At 52.8% G+C, this 21,252-nt stretch overlaps 1 protein-coding gene across 1 annotated transcript; it reads left to right on the forward strand.

Moving 5' to 3' along the window:
- Nucleotides 1-436: 436 nt before the first annotated feature.
- Ube2j2 (ubiquitin conjugating enzyme E2 J2) lies at nt 437-21,138 on the forward strand. Its single transcript, XM_042702022.1, has 7 exons — nt 437-589; nt 5,174-5,304; nt 12,416-12,456; nt 14,354-14,456; nt 14,529-14,667; nt 19,549-19,629; nt 20,487-21,138. Exons 2-7 carry the CDS (start codon nt 5,174-5,176, stop codon nt 20,769-20,771), a joined length of 780 nt encoding a protein of 259 aa, XP_042557956.1. The 5' UTR covers nt 437-589; the 3' UTR covers nt 20,772-21,138.
- Nucleotides 21,139-21,252: the final 114 nt, after the last annotated feature.

Consider the following 21,252-nt stretch of genomic DNA (forward strand, 5'->3'; position numbering starts at 1 on the left):
ATCCGCCCGCCCCGCGCGGCCCCGCCCCCGATCCGCCCGCCCCGCGCGGCCCCGCCCCTCCCCGCGCGGCCCCGCCCCCGATCCGCTCGCCCGCGTGGCCCCGCCCCTCCCCGCGCGGCCCCGCCCCGATCCGCCCGTCCCTGTGGCCCCGCCCCGCCCCGCCCGCTCCTGTGGCCCCGCCCCGCCTCGCGCAGCCCCGCCCCTCCTTCCGCAGCCCCGCCCCGCCTCGCGCAGCCCCGCCCGCGCAGTCCATTGCTGCCAGTGCGCACGCGCCGGCCGCCGCGCCTCCGACGTTAGCTGACGTAGGCGGCGACATAAAGACGTGGGCGCCCCGCGCCGGCTGCCTAGAGCGGCTGCCCAGCGGACAGCGCGCCGGAAGCGGAAGCGGGCCGGGGCTCGCCTCTCGAGCGGCCATCTTGGGAGCTGGGGCGGCGGCGGCGGCGGCGGCGCTGCGGCGGCGCGTGCGGTGGGTTCGGTCCCGGCGCGGGTGCGGCTCTCCGGCGCGGGCCCCGCTCGTCCGCACCCTGCTCCGGCCTCGACCACGGCGGGCCCGAGCGCGGCGGCGGCCCACCTGCGGCGACAGGGAGAGGTGAGCGCGCGGCGCCGGGCCGCGGGGCCTCGTAGGCCGGCCCGGCCCCGCCGGCCTCCTGCGCGCACACGCGGCGGTTACGGCGGCGCCGCGGCCCGGCCCGGCTCCCGCCGGCCGCGCGGGGTGGTTCCCCCGGGGAGCGCCCGCCGGCCGCGCGGGGTGGTTCCCCCGGGGAGCGCCCGCCGGCCGCGCGGGGTGGTTCCGGGGAGCGCCCGCCGGCCGCGCGGGGTGGTTCCGGGGAGCGCCCGCCGGCCGCGCGGGGTGGCCCGGGGAGCGCCCGCCGGCCGCGCGGGGTGGCCCGGGGAGCGCCCGCCGGCCGCGCGGGGTGGTTCCGGGGAGCGCCCGCCGGCCTCGCGGGGTGGCCCGGGGAGCGCCCGCCGGCCGCGCGGGGTGGTTCCGGGGAGCGCCCGCCGGCCTCGCGGGGTGGTTCCCCCGGGGAGCGCCCGCCGGCCTCGCGGGGTGGTTCCGGGGAGCGCCCGCCGGCCGCGCGGGGTGGCCCGGGAGCGCCCGCCGGCCGCGCGGGGTGGCCCGGGGAGCGCCCGCCGGCCCGGGGAGCGCCCGCCGGCCGCGCGGGGTGGTTCCCCCGGGGAGCGCCCGCCGGCCGCGCGGGGTGGTTCCGGGGAGCGCCCGCCGGCCGCGCGGGGTGGTTCCGGGGAGCGCCCGCCGGCCGCGCGGGGTGGCCCGGGAGCGTCCGGGAGGCGCCCGCGGTCGCCCTGCGGACGTGTCCGTGCCGCGGAGCGGCTGCCGTTGAGCCCGGAGCAGTTAGAATCCCGGGGTCCTCCCACTCCCAACCGAAACGAGCGGGCTCGGGCGCGGCGCCGAGTGCGGGCGGGAGGAGCGGGCGGCCCGGGCGCAGCCCGCGCCCAGCGGCGGCCTCCCACCCGCCCCGACCCCCGAGCGGGCGTGTGTGAGCCGTGAGTCCCCCGCGGGGCAGACCCAAGCCCGCCACAGGGGAGGCCCCGCCGGAGCGCTAGCCACGTAAGTGCGTAAAATGTGCGTGTTCGCTCGTAGGCAGAGGCCCCGGCCCGTGCCCCGTCCAGGTGAGTGGGGCTGGTGTGACGGTTCCCCAGAGAAGGGGGTGGGCGTGGGTGCTGGAGCCGGGCCCGACCCGGGCCACAGCTCCATCGAGGGGGGTGAGTGAGTGCGCGCGCCCCCCCACGCGCTGTGAGGCTGCCTCCTTCACCCCGGCCTCGGCCAGCTGACTTCCCTGGAAGAGTTGGGCCTGGGTGTGTCACACGTCCTCCTGCTCCGCCCTCCTGCTCCGTCGGGTCAAGGTTCCACATCGTCATCCCCTGACCCGTGTGTGCGCTGGAGAGGGACGTCCAGAGGAAAAAGGAACAGGAGTGATAGGTGTTGGTTAGCCTCTACTGTGGCTCAAGGACTCGGGATTGGGAAGACCCGTGGCCAAGACCGGGATTCGAACTCAGTCCACTGAGCTACACCTCCATCCCTGCACCTGTGGTCTTATTAGTGGTTCAGGCTGCCTCCCATGAGTTTCTTTTTGGGTGTGTGAACGTATTAATCTTTGATGTTTGGGGGTACTCTTGAGTGTAACGCACTTGTTCTGGCCCTGGAGACCTGATTTGAGGAATATCTTCTGACTGCAATTTCACACTTTTTTTCTCCTGTTCTTCTTGCTATCATATTTTGATTGGGAAAAATCTGGAGAAACAGACACCTGCAGTTCTGTGGGATGGACATGAGAGAAAGCGTTATTCTTTATGAGACAAAGGAGAGGTAGTTTCAGAAACCAAGTAATTGAATCATAAATACCACCTTAAAGATTTTGTGTCTGAAATAGCGTTTGCAGCTCAGTGGCAGAACACTTGCTTAGCATGCATGAGTCTCTGGGTTTGGTCTGCAGCACTGCTGCTGGGAGCCAGTTGGTCACATCTGTAACCCTAGCTACTAAGGCCAATTCCTGGGGGTTGTGATTTGGAGCTAGCCTGAGCAGAACAGCCTGACCGGCTCTCCAGTTAACCAAGCAAAATGCTGTACTGGTGGTACAGCTGTGAGCAAAAAAGCCCAGCAAGAGCTCAAAGCTCCCAGTTGAAGCCTTGCTACAAAGCATGGGATGGAAGAGGGGCAGGGAGTGTGCCTGTGAGCAGCTCAGCTGGATGCACTTTAACCGTTTTCTGTGGCTGGCCACTGTCCCTCACCAAGTGTCTGCTCTGGGCACTTAGATCCAAACACAGATGTATTTGTTTTGTCCAGTGGACTGTTTTGTGTATGTGTAATATCAGCCTCAGATACAAACATTTCAAGGAAAGAACGTAGCTTGATGGTGGGTCTGCCTGTGGATGTTGGATATTAGGAAACTCGGGCAGGTTTTGAGGGATGTGAGGAAGGGTATACGTGCGTTGTGTACACTGGTAGACTGCTGGGGTAGATAGATGGACTGGGCTGTGTCTGGACCTTTGGGAATCAGGATGGGTAGATGGATGGTGTTGCTGCTGTTGTTTATCAGATTGGCTATGGGAAGGTCCCAAGGGCTTTTGTGGGAGGAGACGGGAAGGAAGCTGTGTGGTTGATAGGAAAAGTAAAGAGGTCCTGAATTCACATTACGTGTAATGAGAAGGCAGTCGTTCACACGGAAGGACATGAGCCACCTTTCCAGGTGATGGGGTAAATCTGAGTGAGCACATACAACCTGTCATCCTAGCTGCTTAAGAGACTGAGAGCCAAGGATCGGGATTCAAAGCCAGCTCTGGAGAAAAGTCTGTGAGACCTTTGCGTGTGTGTGAGACCTTTGTGTGTGTGTGTGTGTGCGTGTGCGTGTGTGTCTGTGTCTGTATCTGTGCACGCACGTGCTCGCGCGTACCAGTATTAGGGCGTGAACTCGGGTTCTAGGTGCTTTCCCTGAAGGCTAGCACTCTGTCACTTGAAGCGCACCCACTTTGCCTGCCTGCTGTGTGCATTGGCCACTGGTATCTGGTCCCTTTCCCTCCTTTTCCCCTTCCCCAGGACTTGAATTCAGGTCTGGACCCTGTCTAAGCTTTTCTTTTTTCTTTTGCTCAAGGCTAGTGTTCTACCACTTGAGCTATAGCTTCATTTCTAGCTTTTTGATGGTTAATTGACAGCTGGTTGCCTGCATTCCTAACTACTCAGAAGGCTGTGAGATCACAGTTTGAGGCCACCCTGGGTAGAAAAATCCATGAGATTCTTAGCTCCAGTAAACTACTTAGGAAAAGCTAAGAGGAGGCTGGGAAGGTGGCTCAGTGGTAAAGTGCTTGCCTTGCATGTATGAGGCCCTGGGTTCAATTCCTCAGCACCATATAAGCAGGGGGGAAATAAAACCAGAAATGGCACTGTGGCTCAAATGGTAGAGCGCTCGCCTTGAGCTGAGGAGCTGAGGCACAGCACCGAGGCCCAGAGTTCAGGCCCCACGACCTACAAACAAAAAAAAAAGAAAAGCTGAGAGGGGTGCTGTGGCTCAAGTGGTAGAGTGCTCGCCTTGAACACAAAGAGGCTCAGGGACAGCACTCAGGCCTTGAATTCAAGCCCCAAGACTGGCTTTGAACTGTGATCTTCAAATCTCAGCCTCCTGAGTAGGATTACAGGTATGAACCAGACGCTTGCACTCTATATCGTCACAGTAACCTTTTTCTTTTTTCTTTTTTTCTTTTTTTTTGGCCAGTCCTGGGGCTTCTACTCTGGGCCTGGGCACTGTCCCTGAGCTGCTTTCTTTTGCTTAAGGATAGTGCTCTACTACTTCAGCCACAGTGCCCCTTCTGACTTTTTCTGAATAGTCTATTGGAGTTAAGAGTCTCTTGGGTACTTTCCTACCTAGGCTGGCTTCAAACCATGATCCTCAGATCTCCAGCTCTTGAGTAGCCAGAATTTACAGGTGTGAGCCTCTGGCGCCTGGCCATAGTAGCCTTTTTAACAAAAAAATTGATCTGCTTTAAGGCTGGTTCCTAGAATCTCCCTGGGGCCTACACTTGCCTCTAGCCATTCCCACCCCTCCTCTTCACTGTACTGGACTCCCCATACAGCCATCAGTGTGGTTCCCCAGGCACACCCCCTCTGTATAGGGAGTACCTCCAGAATCTTTTCAGAATTTCTGTGTCTCTTTGCCTCATAGTTTCTCTTTTCCTTTGCTGATGTCAGTTATGGCTAGGGTGGTAAATGTTTGATGCCAGGCTGTCAGGGCAGGGGAGGAACATGGTTCTTGCAACATGGTTCTTGCCAATTTCCTTGGCAGAAAAGCTCTGTTGTTAAGGTGTCACTGAACATAAGAGTTAGAAGACTGTACCTCTGCTCTCTTGTATGGTGCAGGTTGGTCCAGGCTAGCTTCATATTTTCCCAGAATCCACTAAATGAATGTCTTTGTACTTATTTATCAAGTTCTTTGAGAACAAGAATGAGGCTTTATGGTTTTCTCGGTGTCTTTGCTAAGAGCTCAGTAAGGTATGTTGAATAAATGAAGTAGGTGGGAGGAGAGGGGAAAAATGAGAATTGGGTCAGTACTGGGTTGCTGGGGGCTGCAGAAAGGAAAGTCAGGGACTGCTGCTGAAGCCGGTTATGGGTGAGGAGACTGTATGTCTGTTTTTCTTGGTAAATAGAGATGCTTGTTTTTAATAGATGAGCAGCAACAGCAATAAGAGAGCTCCAACGACAGCAACACAGAGGCTGAAGCAGGACTACCTTCGTATTAAGAAAGACCCGGTGCCTTACATCTGTGCTGAGCCCCTCCCTTCAAATATTCTCGAATGGTAAGGCTCTGCATCCCTGTTCACCTCATCCCCATCTCTCTCCTGTGCGTGTGAGCTTTCCACCAGCCTGCCTACGGAAGCAGTTCTGAGTCTCTTCAGCTATACTCCGGAGCCCTGTCCCTGGTCTCTTAATTTTCCCCAGCGGGAGATAAGCTAAGGATGCCACAGAGCCCTGGTTGGCTTAGGCTGAAGATTCTTACCAGGCTCTGGGCACAGGGGAGTTGCCGATGTGCACCGTTCAGATCAGTGTGCTCTGAATGCTACTAGTCCGCCTGTCTTGCCTTGGAGTGATGCCGACAGGACCCTGACACTCCCGCCCTTGGTTTTTACCCATGCCAGGAACTCCTGACCTAAGAGAGCCTGTGGGAAGTGCTCATTTATCCAGTCCAGCACTCCTGTATCAAGAGAGCTGAGGGGGCCGGGTGCCAGGGGCTCGGCTGAGATCTGAGGATTGGGGTTCAAAGCCAGCCTGGGCAAGAAAGTCCATGAGACTAACTAGCTGAAGAGCTCAAGGACAAGCACCCAGTCCTGAGTTCAAGCCCCACAACTGATCAAAAAAAAAAAAAAAAGCCTGTGGGAAGTGTTCATTACATAGTAGCTCTTCTACTGTGTTAAACTGTGAACTGCACATATCTCTATGGACATGCATATTACCAGTGGTTTTGCTCATGGTTTTTTGAGAAATGAAGTAAAAGACTGAGATGCTTGGGCTGGGAAGGTGGCTCGGGGTAGAACGCTTGCCTTGCATGCCTGAGGCCCTGGTTTCAATTCCTCAGCACCACATAAGCAAAAAGAAAAAAGCCGGAAGTGGCGCTGTGGCTCAAGTGGTAGAGCGCTAGCCTTGAGCTGAAGAGCTGAGGGACAGCGCCCAGGCCCAGAGTTCAGGCCCCACGACCTGACCCCTCCCCACCCCCCCCCCCCCCCAAAAAAAAAAAAAAAAAAAAGTGAGATGCTGGTAATTCTTGCTACTCAGGAGGCTGAGATCAGGAGGATCTTTTGTGTCCTACCTGGACAGGAAAGTCTGTGAGGCTGGAAGCTTGGCTTGCTTGATAGAAAGAACATCAGTTTAGTGAGAGTGAAGAGAGTGAGGTACTACAACACAACAAAAAGAGCATATTCCTCTCCCTCTCTCCTCTCCCCCCCCATCTTCTCCCTCTCCTTTCTCTCTCTCTCTCTCTCTCTCTCTCCACTCTTGAGACTAAGCACTGTTTCTGAGCTTCCTTTGCTCAAGGCTAGCACTCTACCATTTGAGCCACAGTGCCACTTCAGTGTGGTACTGAGAAATAGAACCCAGGGCTTCATGCGTGCTAGGTGAGCCCTCTTCCACTAAGCCACATTCCCATCCAATCCCTGAGCATTTGTGTTCAAAGCTGGTATTCTACCACTTTAGCCACAGTTCCAGTTCAGGCTTTTTCATGGTGAATTGGATATTATGAACTTTGCTGCCTGGGCTGACTTTGAAAGGCAATCCTCAGATCTCAGCCTCCTGAGTAGCTAGGAATATAGGCGTGAGCCACCGGTGCCCAGCCAACCCCCCCCCCCCGCCCCACCTCACCCCCTCAGATATATTTTGTTCTTTAGGATATACTACTTCCCACCCCAATCCAGAGAAGAGACTTAATTGCACTAAAAGGTATTTTGCAGGTTGGATGGAGTTTTCCTTGAGTGGCTCCCAAGGGTAGATTTTAGCAGGTTGGCCTGAGGGGCGTCTGTGTGGCACCAGGGCGTGCCTTGACCACAGGAACAACAATAAAAAGCGGCCTTGGGACAGAGTGGCAGGTGTGGGGACAGGATTCGTGGGTAGCTAACTTCTCCTTGATTTGTGGGACTATCAATGGTGTGAAGAGCCTACCCCACCTACAGGTTAGGGGTCTCTAAGTCTGCCCCACGTACAGGTTAGGGGTGTCTAGACTGTCCCATGTACAGGTTAGGGGTCTCTAAGTCTGCCCCACGTACAGGTTAGGGGTCTCTAGACTGTCCCATGTACAGGTTAGGGGTCTCTAGACTGTCCCACGTACAGGTTAGGGGTCTCTAGACTGTCCCATGTACAGGTTAGGGGTGTCTAGACTGTCCCATGTACAGGTTAGGGGTGTCTAGACTGTCCCATGTACAGGTTAGGGGTCTCTAGACTGCCCCATGTACAGGTTAGGGGTGTCTAGACTGTCCCATGTACAGGTTAGGGGTGTCTAGACTGTCCCACGTACAGGTTAGGGGTCTCTAGACTGTCCCATGTACAGGTTAGGGGTGTCTAGACTGTCCCACGTACAGGTTAGGAGTCTCTAGACTGCTCCATGTACAGGTTAGGGGTGTCTAGACTGCCCCATGTACAGGTTAGGGGTGTCTAGACTGTCCCATGTACAGGTTAGGGGTGTCTAGACTGTCCCATGTACAGGTTAGGGGTCTCTAGACTGTCCCATGTACAGGTTAGGGGTCTCTAGACTGTCCCATGTACAGGTTAGGGGTGTCTAGACTGTCCCATGTACAGGTTAGGGGTGTCTAGACTGCCCCATGTACAGGTTAGGGGTGTCTAGACTGTCTCGTGTACAGGTTAGGGGTCTCTAGACTGTCCCATGTACAGGTTAGGGGTGTCTAGACTGTCCCATGTACAGGTTAGGGGTGTCTAGACTGCCCCATGTACAGGTTAGGGGTCTCTAAGTCTGCCCCATGTACAGGTTAGGGGTGTCTAGACTGCCCCATGTACAGGTTAGGGGTGTCTAGACTGTCCCATGTACAGGTTAGGGGTGTCTAGACTGTCCCATGTACAGGTTAGGGGTGTCTAGACTGTCCCATGTACAGGTTAGGGGTGTCTAGACTGTCCCATGTACAGGTTAGGGGTGTCTAGACTGCCCCATGTACAGGTTAGGGGTCTCTAAGACTGTCCCATGTACAGGTTAGGGGTGTCTAGACTGTCCCATGTACAGGTTAGGGGTGTCTAGACTGCCCCATGTACAGGTTAGGGGTGTCTAGACTGTCCCATGTACAGGTTAGGGGTCTCTAGACTGTCCCACGTACAGGTTAGGGGTCTCTAGACTGTCCCATGTACAGGTTAGGGGTGTCTAGACTGTCCCATGTACAGGTTAGGGGTGTCTAGACTGTCCCATGTACAGGTTAGGGGTGTCTAGACTGTCCCATGTACAGGTTAGGGGTCTCTAAGACTGCCCCATGTACAGGTTAGGGGTGTCTAGACTGCCCCATGTACAGGTTAGGGGTGTCTAGACTGTCCCATGTACAGGTTAGGGGTCTCTAAGACTGTCCCATGTACAGCTTAGGGGTATCAAAGACCGCCTGCTGGTTCAGTGATGTGCTGGGTGGGCTTGTTAAGATTTATTACTAAGAGTGGGCCCTGGTGGCTCACACTACAATCCTACTTACTCAGGAGGTTGAGAGCTGAGGATTGCAGTTTGGGAGCAGCCTTGGCAGACAAATCTGAGATGCCTGCAAACTGTAAGTGGAGGACTCATTCAAGTGGTAGAGTGCCAGCTGTGATTCAAAAAAGCCAAGTAAGAGTATGAGTCTCTTGAGTTCAAGCCCCAGGACTGGTGCAAAGGGGTGGGGATGATTTATTACTACAAAATGACTGAAAAATCGGCAGAAGGAAAGAGGTGCGTGGGGTAAAGTCCACAGGAAGGCAGAGGCTTCCAGAGCCCTCACATTCATGGCAGTGAGGCATTTGTTGTTTTTGCTGTGTGTGTGTGTGTGCATGCGTGTGTGTGTGTGTGCGTGTGTGTGTGTGCGTGTGTGTGTGCGTGCGTGCCTGCGCGTGTGTGTGCCTACCTGCCTGCCTGCCTGCCTGCATTGGGGCTTGAACTCAGGGCTTCTCTTTCATAGCTGATGCTCTACCACTGGAGTCACACTGTCAGTCTGGTACTGTGCTGGTTAATTGGAGATGAAGGCAGACTTTTCTGCCCTGGTTGGCATTGAACCTCACATCTCAGGCTTCTGAGTAGGATTACAGGTGTGAATCACTAGTGTTAGCTATCAGTGTGACTTGATGTCGTGTGTGAAGTATTGTTCAGGAAGCTCATCAGAAACTTGACGACTTTTTGGATGTTTTTGTGTTTGTTTAATTTTACTTGATTTTTGTTTATGTGGTACCAAGGAATTCAACCCAGGGCCTCATACATGCTAGGCCAGCACTCTTACTAAGCCACATTCATAGCCCAACGTTCTGGTTTTTTTTTTTTGGGTAGTACTAGAGATTGAACTCTGTCTTCTGCTTGGTAGGCAGGTGCTCTGCCACTTGAACTCCATCTTCAGCTCTTTTTGCATTGGTTAGTTTTGAGGTAGAGTCTCACTTTATGCCTGGGCTTACTTGGATTTCAATCCCCTGTGAGTGACAGGTGTGTGTTATTGTAACCCAGCCTTTGTGTTTTCTCCTGTTGCTGGGATAACAGTAGTGCATCATCATGCCTGGCCTGTGTCACACCCACACCCACACCCATACATGCTGGTCTTGGGGCTTGAACTCAAGGCATGAGCATGTCCCTGAGCTTCTTTTGCTCAAAGCTAGCACTCTACCACTTGAGCCACAGCACTACTTCTGTCCTTGTCTGAGTCCTTTGTGGGAGATGAGTCTAATGGCCTTTTCTGCCTGGTCTGGCTTCAAACTGCAGTCCTCAGTTCTCGGCCTCCTAGTAGCTACGACTCCAGGCCTGAGCCACCAGCACCTGGTTCCTAGCCACTTTTGAGATGGAGTCTTGCAAACTTTTAGCCCAGTCTGGTCTCTGTCTCCCAAGTAGGTGGAATTTTAGGCTTGAGCCTCTGCTTGGCTCCATGCCTCTGTCGAGGAAGGCAGTCCCATAGGCCCCTGGGTTTGGCACAAACCTTGCTGTGTGTACCCTTTTGTCAGGGTGATGATGGCGGTGTTGAGCTGTTACAGTTCTGCTGCTGTAGGGTCTTTCCCGTAGCGGAGGAACGGATCCGACGTTTCTGGGTGAGAACTGGGTGGTGCTGAGTGCTGTGAAGCTGCCGCTCCCGTCCTCTGAAGCAGCAGACCGGGCTCTGCCGCTTCGGGCTGCCGGCTGTTTGAGGGGAAGAGTGGTTGCCCAGCCTTCTCACAAGAGGAGCGCGACACCGTGCTTCCAGTGAGTTGTGCCCATCTCCAGACCCCCAGCCCCGAAATACAACGTGGCAGCAGTCTTTTAAAAGCATAGCTGGCCCTTTGTATCCTAGACACAATTACTCCCTAAACAATACAGAGTATTTTTACTGTTTTTGGTATTGTTAGTAATATAAAGGCGATTTCAAGAGTGTGAAGTATACATGTAGGTTCTGTGGAACTAGTATACAATTTTTTTATTTTTATTTTTTTATTTTTGTCGGTCGTGGGGCTTGAACTCTGGGCCTGGGCGCTGTCCCTCAGCTCTTCAGCTCAAGGCTAGCGCTCTACCACTTGAGCCACAGCGCCACTTCCGGCTTTTTCTGCTTATGTGGTGCTAGAGGAATCGAACCCAGGGCCTCATGCATGCAAGGCAAGCGCTCTACCACTGAGCCACCTTCCCAGCCCTAGTATACTATTTTATATAAAGAGTTTGAGCCTCTGTAGGTTTGTTGGTTACACTGAACTTGGGTGCCTGAGGTCTTGCTTATCTTTTCTGCTCAGCCCACTTAAGCCACAGTTCCACTTTTAGCTTTCTGTTGGTTAATTGGAAATGAGTCTTACAAACACTTGTGCCTATACTGGCTTTGATCCGTGAGCCTCTGATCTCAAACTCCTAAGTAGCTAGGATTACAGGTGTGAGCCACCTGCTCTTGGAGCATTTGTAGGTCTTGATATCTCATAGTGGTCTTGGGACAGATTCTCGGATACGGAGGATCCCTGTAAAGCATTAGCTAGCACCTCTGTAAAGCATTAGCTAGCACCTCGTTCACATGATCCCGTTACTACCAAAACCACTATCTGTGTGTCTTGGTGAGTGACATGGAGAGGTGATCTCTAATTGTTTGGAACTGCTGTCATGGCTGGTTTTACCTGCTTTGGGTTCTTCTGTTTTCTTTGAAACCTGTAAGACCCAAATACCTTTCTACTGAGAGCCAGCGCCTTGTTTATGTGTATGAGGGAGTATGTAGTATCCTTGCTGTTGGTTCTGGTTGAGTTTGAGCTCTGTGGGAGGAGGAGTCACAAGTTGTCCCTATTTAACATGCTCAAGGACAGCTCTTCTGAGGCTTGTTCCTGGTTCTGCCAGGGACCTCTGACCATGGGGCAGCATACTAGCTTCACTCTGCCAGTTGTGTCCTGCTTAGACTATGTGTGGTACAGAAGACACGAAGTTCCTTTTTGTGTTGGGGTCTGTTGGTGTTGGTAGGGGCTTCAACTCAGACTCTGTGCTTGCACTTGGCTTTTTCTCTCAAGGCCAGTGTTCTGCCATTTAAGCCACGTCTCTATTTCTGGCCCTCCTTTTTTTTCCTGGTTAATTGGTGTCTCATGAACAAATTTCTGTATGGGTTGGCTTCAAACTCCTCAGCCTCCTGAACAGCTAGGATTACAGCAGTGAGCTTAACAGCACCTGGCTTCAGCACTGGCCAGGTTGGCCTTGATATCATGACCCTTTTTTCTGTGTCTCCCTGGTATAACTTAGTGAATTGTGAAGTGTAAACTTTTACATAATTTTTTTTTTTTTTGGTCGGTCGTGAGGCCTGAACTCTGGGCCTGGGCGCTGTCCCTCAGCTCTTCAGCTTAAGGCTAACGCTCTACCACTTGAGCCACAGTGCCACTTCTGGCTTTTTTCTTTTAGCTTATGTGGTGCTGAGGAATCAAACCCAGGGCCTCAGGCATGCAAGGCAAAGCGCTCTACCACTGAGCCACCTTCCCAGCCCTTTTACATAATCTCAATTGAAGTTAATACAAAGAGATTGCATGTGGAAGGTGCGCCTTGCTTCTGTGGCGGCAAAAGAACCTTGTGGAAACTTAGAGAACAGGACTTTGAGATCCTGTTGCGCTGAGGCTCAGGCCCTTAGAGGGCCGGGGCTGCGCTGCTGGCACCTGCTACATTGCTGCTGACTGACTGTGAACGTAGTTCTGGCAGGTCCCTGAGGCCCAGCCTTGAGGCGACTCAGGTTCTGGAGAGTTGACAACCTTCAACTCTAAATAATGTTCTTTTCTCTCTCTCAGGCACTACGTTGTCCGAGGCCCTGAGATGACTCCTTATGAAGGTGAGTAGAACAAAGTCTGAATTCTTGCTTATTAAACATCTCATGTGAAAATACGTTTATTTTGGATATGCAGTGGTTAAATTGAACTTATTTGGAACATATTTCTTCAAATTGTAGAACTATTTGAATAGTTTTGTTTTTGGTCAGTTGTGGGGCTTGAACTCTGGGCCTGGGCACTGTTCCTCAGCAGTTCAGCTCAAGGCTAGTGCTCTGCCACTTGAGCCACAGCGCCACTTACAGTTTTCTGGGTGGTTTATTGGAGATAAGAGTCTCACGGACTTTCCTTCTTGGGCTGGCTTTGAACCATGATCCTCAGATTTCAGCCTCCTGAGTAGCTATGAATAGTTTTGTTTTGATTAGTATGTTTAAATTGTGTGTGTGTGTGTGTGTGTGTGCGCGTGTGCGTGTGCTAGGTATAGTGCCTCCTGTCCATCGGGGGGTGTGTGCGTGTGTGCGTGTGCATGCGTGTGCTAGGTATAGTGCCTCCTGTCCATCAGAGGTGTGTGTGTGCGCGTGTGCGTGCGTGTGCTAGGTATAGTGCCTCCTGTCCATCAGAGGTGTGTGTGTGTGTGTGCGTGCGTGTGCTAGGTATAGTGCCTCCTGTCCATCAGGGGGGTGTGTGTGCGTGCGTGTGCTAGGTACAGTGCCTCCTGTCCATCGGGGGGGGTGTGTGTGTGTGCGTGCGTGTGCTAGGTACAGTGCCTCCTGTCCATCAGGGGGGTGTGTGTGTGCGTGCGTGTGCTAGGTACAGTGCCTCCTGTCCATCAGGGGGGTGTGTGTGTGCGTGCGTGCGTGTGTGTGCATGCGTGTGCTAGGTATAGTGCCTCCTGTCCATCAGGGGTGTGTGTGCATGTGCGTGCGTGTGCTAGGTATAGTGCCTCCTGTCCATCAGGGGTGTGTGTGTGTGTGTGTGTGTGCGTGCGTGTGCTAGGTATAGTACCTCCTGTCCATCAGGGGTGTGTGTGTGTGCGTGCATGTGCATGCGTGTGCTAGGTACAGTGCCTCCTGTCCATCAGGGGTGTGTGTGTGTGTGTGTTCGTGCGTGTGTGTGTGCGCGTGCGTGTGCTAGGTATAGTGCCTCCTGTCCATCAGGGGTGTGTGTGCGTGCATGCGTGTGCGTGTGCTAGGTATAGTGCCTCCTGTTCCTCGGATTTGTGTGTGTGTGCGTGTGCATGCGTGCGTGTGCTAGGTATAGTGCCTCCTGTCCATCAGGGGTGTGTGTGTGCGTGCGTGCGTGTGCTAGGTATAGTACCTCCTGTCCATCAGGGGTGTGTGTGTGTGCGTGTGCTAGGTATAGTGCCTCCTGTCCATCAGGGGTGTGTGTGTGCGTGTGCGTGCGTGTGCTAGGTATAGTGCCTCCTGTCCATCAGGGATGTGTGTGTGTGCGTGTGCGTGTGCGTGTGCTAGGTACAGTGCCTCCTGTCCATCAGACTGGCCTCGTAGGCAGTAACACTTGTCTCACACTGCCCTTTACTGTTAACTTCACTGTATGTCCTTGGGGTGGGGTACAAAGGAAGCCCAGGTGTCCAGTAGAGTGCTAGGTGGGGAATTGGCAGGATTCCATCTTGGGCATGTATGTCTGGGGTATATGACATGCATGGTGGGGTTCGTAGGCCTTGAGAGCCAGCCAGCATGTATTTGTAAGCTGGCCACAGATAGTAGGGTACAGATAGTAGACTCTTCGCTGCTGGGGCTTCAGGAGGACCCCGGTGTGCCTGCTCAGGGCATGCCACTGAGGTGTGGTCAGACACTAACAGGCCGTGTTGAGAGCAGCAGGCGCCTGAGCTGCTTGGATGGTCTTGGAAGGGGGGGGGGGGGGGTCTGGAGGGGGTTGGGACTCAGGCAGTCACTCTGTGAATGACTGCAAGGCCCACATGTCTCTTTCTGTTTGATGCAGGTGGCTATTATCATGGAAAGTTAATTTTCCCCCGAGAGTTTCCTTTTAAGCCTCCTAGTATTTACATGATAACCCCCAATGGAAGATTTAAGTGCAACACGAGGTAAGCTTCTGGGGCTGCTGCCCTTGGAGTGTTGGGGGTGTGTGTTCCTGCTCACGAGCCCTTGTCTTACAGGCTGTGTCTCTCCATCACGGATTTCCACCCAGACACCTGGAACCCAGCCTGGTCTGTCTCCACCATTCTCACGGGGCTCCTGAGCTTCATGGTGGAGAAGGGTCCCACTCTGGGCAGCATAGAGACTTCGGACTTCACGGTGAGTTGGGTCTGAGTCTCCTGACACCATGGCCCTCCTTTTCTCCTGGGGTGACTGCTGTCCCTTGGTGTGAGGCTGCCTTTTCTTCAGCAGGTAGAGGTTCCCCAGGGGCCCTCTTCCTGGTCACCTGTGGAGACTGCTTTGCTCCAGGTGCCCGTAATGAAGCCTCTTAGTCTACTTATGTTTTTCAAAAAAGGACAGAGGTGTCGGTATGACTAGTGCTGCACTGGTAGGGTTAGAGACAGGGGTTTGGGGTTTACTGGGGATTTTGCTGATTAGCTGTGTTTTTGTTGATGGTTATTTTTTTTGGAGCATGGTTCAAACTAGAAGGGAACACCTTACCAGCTTGGCTTCAACTTCTGCATTCCATCCGTTCCCTTTACTTCTTTCCCTCCCTCCTTTCCTCCCTCCTTCCTTCCATCTCTTCCTCTTTCCTCCCTCCCTTCCTTGCTCTGTGTGTGTGTGTGTGTGTGCATTGCCAGTACTGGGACTTAAACTCCGGACCTTTTGCGCTCAGTTTTTTTGCTCATAGGTGGTACTCTGCCACCTGAGCCACAGCTCCACTTGTAGCTTTTTGTTAGTGGATTGGAAATGGATCTCCTGGATTTGCCTGCCCAGCCTGGCTTTGAGTAGCTATTCTCAGATCTCAACCCTGTAGCGAGGATTCCTGCGGGGCCGTCGGGGAAGAGCAGTGCGCTGCCCACATGTGGCTCGTCTGCACACCTGCTGCCCCAGAGTTTCTTGTCCTTTAGGTGGGGCTCGCACGTTTCTCCCAACAGGTTTTCGTTCAGTACATGTCTCAACCTTGAACTGCCTTGAGCTATTGCCTGCCTGCCTGCCTGCTGTTCTGGCAGGGTGTTTCAGAGAAGTCCGTGGGGACACAGTGGGAGCCTAGCTGAGTACTGGAGTAGAACGTGTGGCGCCTGGTCTGAGAGGCAAGGTGGTATTGAAGGCTTGGAGTCCCCTGCGGGCACCGTCTGTGCCAGACCCCCTGCAGAGCAGAGGCGATGCCGTCTGAGAAGCTCGTGAGAGGCTCTGACTGTGTGAGGAGAGAGGCAGGTTCCCCTTGCCTGTCGGACGTGATTGCTCGAATGGGCAGGACCCCTTCTCCACCCGCCCCCCTTCCCCACCAGTGTTGCCCTAGGCAAACGCGCACTAGTTAGGAGAAGTAGGTTGGTCTGCTGAAAAATGTTAATAAATCTGATCTTTCAGTAAGGACAACGTGTTCTACCTGAGAGGAGGCTTTTGGGTCTTACCGGGGAGTGAGTCACCCTGATAGAGACCCACAGTTATTTCCAGTTCTGAGCTTAGTGCTACTGAAGATCTTGATACCAAAAGGATGGGACTCCTCCAGGTTTGCCCATGAGGACCATCAGAACGTAGGTTTTTGGAGCCGTGGGTTGGTAAAAGAACTTACCAAGCCAATTGCTGGTGGCTTTTATCTGTAATCAGTTACTCAGGAGGCTGAGACCGGAGGATCACACTTTGAAGCCAGTCCAGGTAGATAATCCTAGAGACTGTTAGTCTCCAGTAGCAGAAATCATTAGTAGAGGTATAGCTCAAGCAGAGCTGTCAGCCTTAAGTGAAAGAGCAAGAGAGAGAACAAGGCATTGAGTTCAAGACGCACTTCCAGCACACTTACGCCTGAAGAGTGCACTAAGCCCGGCGCCGGTGGCTCACATCTGTGATCCCAGCTACTCAGGAGGCTGAGACCTGAGGATTGTGGTTCAAAGCCAGCCCAGGCAGGAAACTGAGGCTCCAGTAAACTACTCAAAAAAGAGAGACAGAGGGGCTGGGAAGGTGGCTCCGTGGTACAGTGCTTGCCTTGCATGCATGAGGCCCTGGGTTCGATTCCTCAGTACCACATAAGCAAAAGGAAAAAAGCCGGAAGTGCTGCTGTGGTTCAAGTGGTAGAGCGCTAGCCTTGAGCTGAAGAGCTGAGGGACAGCGCCCAGGCCCAGAGTTCAGGCCCCATGACCAGACCCAAAAAAAAAAAAAAAGAGAGAGAAAGAGAGCGAGAGAACCAAGCTGGGCACTGGTGACTCATGCCTTTAATCCTAGCTGCTTAGGAGGCTGAGATCTTAAGATCACAGTTCAAAGCTAGCCAGTCAGGAAAGTCCATGAGACTTCTTTCCAATTAACCATCAAAAAGCTGGAGGTGTGCGAGACACTATGTTGAAAATGAACTTTATAACTTCAGTGGGGGGGGGGGAGGAAGGGAGGGAAGTGATGGTAGGGTTTTTAAAAACAATGCTCAATAGGAAATGTACTCATTACCTTACTCATGTAACTGTAACCCCTCTGTACAGTATTTTTACAATAAAAAATATACACACAAAAAAAATCTGGAAGTGAAGCTATGGTTCAAGTGATAGATAGCCTTGTGCAAAAAAGCTCAGGGACAGCATCCAGGCCTTAAGTTCAAGCCCTAGGACCAGCATACACACAAAACCAGAATGTACTGAGTTAGGAGAAACATTTATTTGGATACCACTAAAGGAAAATAATGTAGCTAGACAGAAAAGGGTATATAGCACCGCTATTCCCCCAATGAGTTGTTAGGTCATTTTGTCTTACATTTTTTGTGCATGTGTGCTGGTCTTGGGGTTGAACTTGGGGCCTGGGTGCTGTCACTTTTTTGCTCAAGACTACTAGCACTCTTTTTTTTTTTTTTCTGTTCTGGGGCTTGAACTTGGAGTTTGATCTTGGGGCTTGAACTCGGGGCTTGGGCACTGTCCCTGAGCTACTTTTTCTCAAAGCTTATATTCTACCACTTTGAGCCACAGCGCCACTCCCGGTTTTCAGGTGGTTAATTGGAGATAAGAGTCTCATAGACTTTACTGCCCAGGCTGGCTTTGAACCATGATCCTCATATCTCAGCCTCCTGAGTAAGATTACAGGCATGAGCCACTGGCGCCTAGTTAGAAATCAAGTTTAAGGTTCTTGATTGTTAATGAAAAGATAAGGCTTCATGAGACAGTGTGAAGAGCAAGTGCTTTAATACAGTAGGAAAGCAGCAGTGCTTTGCCCTACAGTAGTCTGTTGAATTAGCTTTCTATCTAATGGGGTTTAGGAGATAGACTGTTGGTGAATGGGGACCATGGGAAAGAATTGGGCCATTGGGGAGTAGAGGAGGTGAATGTGACCATGGGAAAGAATTGGGCCATTGGGGGGTAGAGGAGGTAAATGGGGACCATGGGAAAGAATTGGGCCATTGGAGGATAGAGGAGGTAAATGGGGACCATGGGAAAGAATTGGGCCATTGGGGGGTAGAGGAGGTGAATGGGGACCGTGGGAAAGAATTGGGCCATTGGGGGATAGAGGGGGTGGAATACTGTCAAAGTAGAGCATGTGCAGCTGTGAAGCTTGCTGGAGGGTACAATGTGTTGTGGAAGGGTGGGGACAGAGAATGTCATAGGGGCTGAGGTTGATTGAAATAGTGTAAATGTTTGGCACTTCACGATGAACTCCTTCCCTGGACACCGGATGTAAGCTAATGAAAAAGCGCTCTGAAAAGCACGGAGACGGTAATGGCAAAGACAAAAATTATTCTTCAGAAGTAGATGGCTTACCCCATCAAAGTGAAACATTTGGAAAAGAAGCCACCGGGGGGTGTTAGTCAGCTCAGATGAGGGTAGAAGATGAGGTTCATTCAGATATACCAAAAGGTCATGTAAGCCAACAGCTCCCCAGTCATGAGCAGGTCCGGAACAGCAGTCCCCAGGGAACGGTCAGACAACAGAGGCGAAGGACAGCGAGAACGAAAGTGAAGACAAGAAATCCGCAGCTTCCAGCCCAGCTGAGGCTCAGCCCTCTTGCTCACAGCAGAGTGTGTGCGGGTGAGCCAGTCAAAGCCTAAGCCTGTGGGACCGGCTAAACAGCGTGCTCCGGTAGAAAGCTGTGACGGGACTGTTGGTGAACTCTTGCAAATGACAGAGCCTGGGAAGGTTTCAGACCACATACAGTGGTTTAATAAGCTGTCTTTAAATGAGCCGAATAGAACAAAAGTGAAGTGTCAGTGTACACCTGTCCGTCAGTCTGTTCGAAGAATTAGTTCTCTGTTAGAATACAGCAGACAGCCTGGTAGGCAGAAGCTGGTCATCCCTTGGGATGCAGCTTCGCCCCTGGTCAAGTCTGTGAGCTGTGACAGTGCCCTTCCCTGCCACACGGGGGGGCCGTCAGCAGAGTCCTCTGCTTCAGATACTCGCTCAGCTCCTCAGGACCCCAGGGTCTCATCGTGTGAATGGTCGGGTATTGACGGGATTTCAAAGTCGAGCACAGGGCTACCTTCCAGGAGACACCCAGAGTCTGTGAATGCTTCTCTTCAGCCTAGTCTTTAAACAGGAAGTTGTATCTGATGGCCAAATTAAGATTCCCTTGGATGATCTGATTAATCATGATATTTTAAGATCTGTTGTAAATAACAAGGGCTTTCCTCCTGGGATAAAAACAAGGGTCCTTCGAAACCCTCAGAAAGAGAAAGGGTCTGGTACAAAGGATCTCCAAAACATCCTATTGGAAAGGCACAGCTGTTACCAACAAGTAGACCTGTGGACTTGTGACTGGCATGTGTACCTGTCATCAGTGTAAATAAAATTAGTGACTTGCAGGGCAGTGGACATGTTAGTTTGTAGCTCAGGGTAACTTTATGTAGTAAATTTTCCCTGAAACTTAATTTTTACCACAGGAACACTTTGAAATTCCATATTTGTGCATATGACTTTTTTCTTAATGATGGCAGTCTTTTAAACTTAATTTTCTTGCAGTCTCTTAAAGCGGAGGTTACCCTTTACTCTCTTCAACAATTCACTGTCTCGATTTACAAAAACAAAAAAAAAGAAAAAGCACTCTGGCTGATCCCTCTCTTCTCTTTCTTCATAGAAAAGACAGCTGGCGGCACAAAGTTTAGCATTCAATTTAAAAGATAAAGTCTTTTGTGAATTATTTCCTGAAGTTGTGGAGGTAAGAAGGCAAAGTCTTCCTTCCTTTCTTTTTTTTTTTTTTTTTGTCAGTTGTGGGTCTTGAACTCTGGGCTTGGGCGCTGTCCCTCAGCTCTTCAGCTCAAGCGAGCGCTCTACCACTTGAGCCACAGCGCCACTTCTGTTTTTCTGGTGATTTATTGGAGATAAGAGTCTCACAGACTTTCCTGCCTGGGCTGGCTTTGAACTGCCATCCTCAGATCTCAGTTGCCTGACTAATTAGGATTACAGGCGTGAGCCACCGGTGCCTGGCAAAAAGTCTTCCTTTCTGTTGAAAGCTTTCAGATTCCATTCTTTCCAGGACTCCAGGCCCTAGTGGGAGCTACAGTCTGCGGGGTATTTGTACTGGCCACGCCTATGGGTACACACTCTTGCAGACTAGGTCCTCTTCCAGGATCCCCGGTGCTGCAGAGACAGCCTTGAGGACAGTGTGTGTGGTGTTGGGTGCTGGGCCTGGCCCTGTGGTAGGGAGCTCCCGCCCAGGTGGACTCTGGGGCAGTGCAGTAGACCAGTAGTGGTTGGGACTGTGTCAGCTGCAGGTCCTCGAGCTGAGCGCTGTGTGCGTGAGCAGGGGCACGGGCTCACGGCTGTGCAGGCCTGGGTGGTTGGTTCAGTATTCCTCCCAGCTCAAAGACATAAGGCAGCCATTTGGTACCCTGTTCTACCCCTTACCTATAAAATGGGGTAAGGAGCTCTGCCTGTTTTGGGGGTGTGTGTCAGGATTTGGTGGAGGTGGTGGTAGTGGTGTCGGGGGTTGGAGAACTCCATTCTAGCTTCTGAAGGAACTTTATCATTCATGTCAACTGAGCTTTCTTGTGTCTTTCCCTCCCGCCCCCCCAGGAAATTAAGCAAAAACAGAAAGCACAAGATGAACTCAGTAGCAGGCCCCAGAATCTCCCCTTGCCAGATGTGGTTCCTGATGGGGAGACACACCGCGGCCAGAATGGGATCCAGCTCCTCAACGGGCATGCACCAGGGGCAGGCCCAAACCTGGCGGGGCTCCCGCAGGCCAACCGGCACCACGGACTCCTGGGCGGCGCCTTGGCGAACTTGTTTGTTATAGTAGGGTTTGCAGCCTTCGCCTACACGGTCAAATATGTGCTGAGGAGCATAGCACAAGAGTGAGGGGAGAGCCGGAAGGCCGGACACGCCGCCCAGAGCGCCCGCCAGACTTCACAGGCCGCCGAGAGCTTACGCGGGCAGGCCGGACACGCCGCCCAGAGCGCCCGCCAGACTTCCAAGTTTCACTTTCTAGACACTAAAAAGAAAGCGAAAAACCAAAATGTGTGATTTGAAGGAGACGCAAGAGTCCAGCTCCCTCTTCTCACCCATGTCGTGTGGTGTGGTGTCTGCTGGGGCAGGCGATGGCTGGGTCCCTCAGGCTATGATTTTATAGCTTATCTCCTGTGTTGTCTTTGGACCTGTTTAGTAAACTTGTTTTTCATTTTATTAGATTTGGTCATTTAAAAATATAAACTCATTGCCTATCAAATACTGTGTGTGTTCTTGGCAGGCCTGGCGGGGGTGGCTGGGCCGTGAACCTATCATCGGTGCCATCTTGGTGGGGCACAAGATGGCACCTGAGAGGGCCCAGGAGAGCTGCCTG

This window comes from Dipodomys spectabilis, unplaced genomic scaffold (assembly GCF_019054845.1).
Source record: "Dipodomys spectabilis isolate Male_0828 unplaced genomic scaffold, ASM1905484v1 ptg000299l, whole genome shotgun sequence".
Classification (NCBI taxonomy): Eukaryota; Metazoa; Chordata; class Mammalia; order Rodentia; family Heteromyidae; genus Dipodomys; species Dipodomys spectabilis.

Bases quoted from the DNA above. Each gene is read 5' to 3' on its own strand.
- Ube2j2 (XM_042702022.1), top strand. From the start codon at position 5,174: ATGAGCAGCAACAGCAATAAGAGAGCTCCAACGACAGCAACACAGAGG. The intron at 5,305-12,415 runs GTAAGGCTCTGC...TCTCTCTCTCAG, and splicing joins CCTTCAAATATTCTCGAATG to GCACTACGTTGTCCGAGGCC. The intron at 14,457-14,528 runs GTAAGCTTCTGG...CTTGTCTTACAG, and splicing joins AGATTTAAGTGCAACACGAG to GCTGTGTCTCTCCATCACGG.